At 37.2% G+C, this 5710-nt stretch overlaps 1 protein-coding gene across 1 annotated transcript; it reads left to right on the top strand.

The window, feature by feature from the left end:
• Nucleotides 1–1656: 1656 nt before the first annotated feature.
• On the top strand, nucleotides 1657–4645 carry LOC149414014 (uncharacterized). The gene is made up of 2 exons (XM_089643778.1): nucleotides 1657–2084; nucleotides 4452–4645. Exons 1-2 carry the CDS (start codon nucleotides 1682–1684, stop codon nucleotides 4469–4471), a joined length of 423 nt encoding a protein of 140 aa, XP_089499904.1. The 5' UTR covers nucleotides 1657–1681; the 3' UTR covers nucleotides 4472–4645.
• Nucleotides 4646–5710: the final 1065 nt, after the last annotated feature.

Here is a 5710-nt window from a genome sequence, read left to right on the forward strand (position 1 = left end):
AGACTTTAGTCCATAACAATAGTACTTTAAGCAACGTACAAAAATTCTTTTATTTGCAATCAACTAAAGGGAAACGCATTAAAGATAATTGCTAATCTAGAAATTTCTGAATTAAATTACATTTCCGCTTGGGAATTATTAAATGAACGTTATGCAAATTTAAGAACTACCGTTCATAAACACATCCAAGCTCTATTTTCATTAAAAGACATGAAACAAGAAGAGCCTGTAGCATTGAGGTATCTAATTGATGAAACAAACGTTAGTTTAAAGGCATTACAAAATATCGGGGTCAAGGTAGATCAATGGGATCCATTGGTTATTTATATAATATCAAATAAATTAGACGCAGCTACCCGAAAAAATTGGGAACAATATACATTACAAGACGAATTACCTACGTTAAAGGAATTCTTAAAATGTTTATCTGCTAGAGCCCAAGTATTGGAACTGATGAACGCTTCTGAGAAAAAATTTTCTAGCTTACATAAAACACAACTAGGCAACAATAATTGCAAAAAAGATTCATCAGTATTTTTAGCGGTAAAGGCTAACAACTGCATTTATTGTAACGAGAAAGGTCACCATATTTATTATTGTAAAAAATTTCTAAAATTAAAATTACATGAGAGGATTGATGCTACGAAATCAATCCAAGCTTGTTTTAAATGTTTAAAGGTGGGTCACCAGGCACAGAGTTGCAAGGCAACCTTTTCTTGCAGGCGTTGTGGCAAAGATAATCACAACACCTTGCTACACAATGAGGTACCTCTGCGGGAGGCCTCCAATATGGATGCTGATAACGAGGTTTCAGTATCGAATTTTTCTGCATCGGATAAAGCAGAAAAAATAATATTATTGTCAACTGCCAACATAGGAGTTGTGGGTAGTAACAATAAAATTTTTAAAGCCCGCATTCTGATTGATTCAGGGGCCCAGTCAAATTTTATGAGAGCAGAATTTGCTAATAAATTAAATTTACCATGTGAATTGATAAACAAACCCGTTTCTGGGATCCATAATAACATCACTCACATAAAAAAGAGAATTTCAGTGGAGATGAACTCGCTTAATACTGATTATAAAAGTGAAATATCATGTCTGATTTTACAGGAGATTACAACAAATTTACCACAAGTGACAATGGCGAAAAAAGACTTCAAGTTACCACGAGGATTGGAGCTAGCTGACCCGAACTTCAATATAGCTGCACCCATCGACATCCTGTTGGGCGCGGAGAGCTTTTGGGAAATCCTAACCAACGATAGATTGAAACTCGAATCGGGACCAACACTTCAACGTACGCAACTGGGATGGATCATATCAGGACCAATCCACATGTACCCAAAGCAAAGGCCTGTATCAGATTGTTGTAATTTATCTATAAATAAAATAAGTCATCAAATAGAAAAATTTTGGAAATTGGAGGAGATTAATCCCACTAAGATTCTAAAATCATGAAGAAAAGGCTTGTGAAGCCAGTTTTGCTAGTACTCATACTAGACAAGACGACGGTAGATACGTAGTAAGTTTACCGCGTCGAGCATGCATTGATCAGCTGGGAAGTTCATTGCTCACTGCTGAAAAAAGATTTAAAAATTTAGAAAGAAAATTGGTGTCAAATCCCGAATTGAAGACACAATATATACAATTCATGCGTGAATATGAGGAATTAGGTCATATGGAGGTGTGTGACCAGTCAAAGGGGGATCGTGAATCCTATTTTTTACCTCATCACGCTGTAATAAAAGAATCAAGCACTACTACTAAAGTGAGGGTCGTTTTTGACGGCTCCGCCAAAACTTCAAATGGAATTTCTCTCAATGACGCCTTGATGACAGGACCTGTTATACAAAAGGACTTATACACCCAACTATTGCATTTCAGGAAACATCAAGTAGTACTGACGGCTGACATCGAGAAGATGTACCGCCAGATTAACGTGTGTGAAGCGGACCGTGACCTGCAGAAGATAGTGTGGCGCGAGTCGCCGCAGGAGGTGCTCAAGCATTACCGTCTGAAGACAGTCACATATGGTCTGGGGCCTTCCTCTTTCTTAGCCACTAGAAGTCTACGGCAAATTGGTATGGATAACAATATAAATTTTCCTAGAGCTAGTCAGGTCATAGAAAATGACTTCTATATGGATGACTTGTTAACCGGAGGAGATGACATGGAATCCTGTAGAGAGTTAAAAGAGCAATTAATCAACATCTTTTTGTCTGCGGGGATGACCTTGAGGAAATGGAGGTCCAATGTCTTGGAGTTGTCAGCCGAGTCGGGCCAAGCTAAGATTGCCGAATCAGGCAATTCTGAAAAAATTATTACTGACAATCCAAAGACTGAGAAAATATTAGGATTAATATGGAATAATGAATCTGATTATTTTTCTTATGTAATAATGAAACCATCAAGTCGAACCGAGAGTAAAAGACAGATATTATCTTGCATCGCATCAACCTTCGATCCATTAGGTCTTCTAGGACCGATTATAGTTGTAGCCAAATTGATAATGCAGAAGTTATGGCAGTCTAAAGCAGCGTGGGATGATCCATTGCCTAATGAAATATTAGCACCCTGGAGGTCCTACCTTCAAGAATTAATTCAACTAAATGTGTTGAAAATACCAAGAAAAATTATTTGCAGGCAATCTACATATCTACAACTACACGGTTTTTGCGACTCATCTGAGAAAGCTTACGGAGCCTGCGTTTACATGGTGTCAGTGGACCATGTCGGTAAGCGGCATTCACATTTAATAACGTCCAAATCAAGAGTGGCGCCATTGAAGTGTATTTCCCGTTGTTCCCCAAGTTGGAGCTTTGTAGTGCTGTGCTACTGGCGAAATTAATTAAAAATGTAAAACAAGCGCTAAATATAGTGGAGATCGACACACATTATTGGTGTGACTCCATGATAACGTTGTGCTGGCTGAAAGGTCAACCTACGAGATGGGCTACTTTCGTTGCAAACCGAGTAGCTGAAATACAAGAACTTAGTGATCCAGATCTATGGAGACATGTATCATCAGCCGACAATGCAGCAGATATACTTTCAAGAGGAACCACTACAGATAAATTGATAAATTCTGCAATATGGTGGAATGGACCAAGTTGGTTGACCGAGGGAGTCAACGCTTGGCCTATATCAAATATTTCGTGTTCAAACCCTCCGGAACTCAAAGGCAAAAATATTCTATTAACCACAGATATTCAAGAATGGGAGATATTTGAAAAATTCTCATCATTTATTAAATTGAAAAGAGTTACTGCGTATGTATTGCGATTTGTCAATAACTGCAGAAGTGTTAAGGGTAAAATTTCAGACAATTTAAGTGTGGCTGAATTGGAATCAGGCTTGAAATGTCTATTGAGATCAGCTCAAATACACGCCTTTCAAAAGGAATTGAAAGAATTAAAAAACCATGGCATCGTCAACAAGAAAAGTAATTTAAAATCTCTTAATCCCTTCTTACATGATGGTCTAATATATGTAGGCGGTAGGTTGAATTTGGCTACACATTTATCTTACCAACAAAAACACCCAATTATCTTGCCGGCTAAACATAAGCTAACTGAATTGATAATACGTCACTACCATTATGTAAACCTACACGCAGGACCTCAAGCTTTGTTAGCTGAAATACGATTAAAATTTTGGCCCATCTTTGGTAAAAATACTATTAAAAAGATATTACATAAATGTATTGTATGTTTTAGATGTCGTCCCCGAACCGGTCATCAAATCATGGGAAATTTGCCACCCGAAAGAATTACGCCGAGTCGTCCTTTCGCTATCACCGGAATAGATTACGCCGGACCAATTCTAATTAAAAGTGGGACGCTGAGGAAGGCTTCCCTCGTAAAATCGTATTTATGTATCTTTATTTGCTTCTCAACCAAGGCTGTTCACTTGGAATTAGTTTCGGATTTATCTAGCAATGCTTTTTTGAACAGTTTAAAAAGGTTTATATCCCGTAGGGGACAACCTGAAAAGATCTTTTCCGACAATGCTAGTAATTTTAAAGGAGCTAGCAGCAGGCTCAAAGAGCTGTACACCAGCTTGAGGGAAAACAACGACAATATTCAAAATTATTTAGTGAACAGAGGTATTGAGTGGAAGTTCATAACCCCTCGAGCCCCTAATCAGGGAGGTTTGTGGGAAGCAGCAGTAAAATCAGCAAAGTTCCATTTGTATAGAATCACTAACAATTCTTCATTAACATTTGAACTCTTGTATACCTTAATTTGTCAGATTGAGGCCTGTTTGAACTCCCGTCCATTAACTTCCTTATCCGACGACATCCATGATTACCAACCTCTTACCCCAAACCATTTCCTTATAGGCACTGAATCCTGTATCATTCCTGAGAGAGACGTCCGGGCGATACCGGACAACAGACTAACTCAATATCAGAGGATCAGTTCGCTAATTCAATCTTTTTGGTCTAGATGGAAGCAAGATTACCTGATGGAACTACAAAAGAGGACTAAATGGCAGACCAGCACTCAACGGGCACTGCAAAAAGACGATCTGGTGATTTTAAAGGAAGATCATTTACCTCCACCTTTATGGAAAATGGCCCGAATTCTGCATACACACCCTGGAGCGGATGGAGTAATACGAGTTGTTACCCTAAAAACACCTCAAGGAGACTTTGTGAGGCCCATCACAAAGATATGTCTGATGCCCCTGGATTCAGACACTAAACCTGTAATTGACGTCCCGGACCTTACCAAGGATTGATTATGTACATTACACTATGATGCTTATCTTCTCGACTCCACCTTGGATGGATCAAGCAGAAGACCTGAGAAGAAAGAAGAAAAAAAAGGAACAATAATTGTGTTGTGTTCAGTGTGAACTATATTATTTGTGTTATTGAACTATTTAAATATGTAAAAATTAGTATGCAGACGTGTGTAATTTAGTCATTTTTGAATTTTTTTTGGTTATTTAATAGGATTAATAATTTTCTAGTTATTTTTAGTTAATTAATAGAGTAATTCAACAGCATTTATACAGTTAAATTTATAAGTTTACCAGTAGGGCATAAAAAAAAGGGGGTTTTATTTTGTTAATTTCTGCTATTTTGAATTATTTTGTTAGTATTTTTGTGGTATATTTAGATTAAGAATTTTTAGTTTATTCTGTTTGTTTTATAGTTTATTTTTAAATAGATTATCATTCAAAAATTTAGTGCAATTTTTGAATCCCGCCCCCTGGCAATATGTTCAATTTTGCAGGCTACCGACATCTGTAGTCTAGAAATTTGAAGTTACTACGTTTAACCAAAATGGTGTGAGTCCTTGCTTAGAAAATATTGTCAATTTGGTCGGTATAGCAGGTTTCATTTTTACTGCTAGACATCACGATGACAAGTGGTTTATTTACATGTGGTGGTTTTTGAAGTCTTTAAAAAGGCTCGCATTATGTGTTTTTTCGTTCCTTTCTCAACAATAACTCGATAATAAACAAGCTCATAAGTCAGAGCGATCGTAGCAGTGTTATTCGCACAGTTCTTTATAAATATTATACCTGTTTCAATAGTTTGAAATAAATGTAAAGTTGTGTCAAGAAAACCAGTTTTTATTCAAAAAGGATCACCCCCAATTTTTATCAGTAGGTACCACTAGTTAGTTAGGGTATGTAGGTATGCCACCCGACGGTAGGTACCACTAGCTAGTTAGGGTATGTAGGTATGCCACTT

Source organism: Hesperophylax consimilis, chromosome 20, assembly GCF_061612785.1.
Source record: "Hesperophylax consimilis isolate HC1 chromosome 20, BYU_Hcon_1.0, whole genome shotgun sequence".
Lineage (NCBI taxonomy): Eukaryota > Metazoa > Arthropoda > Insecta > Trichoptera > Limnephilidae > Hesperophylax > Hesperophylax consimilis.

Coding starts and splice junctions, on each gene's coding strand:
- LOC149414014 (XM_089643778.1), top strand. CDS start 1,682: ATGGAGGTGTGTGACCAGTCAAAGGGGGATCGTGAATCCTATTTTTTA. Junction 2,085..4,451: donor TAGAAGTCTACGGCAAATTG/GTATGGATAACA, acceptor TTTTTGGTCTAG/ATGGAAGCAAGATTACCTGA.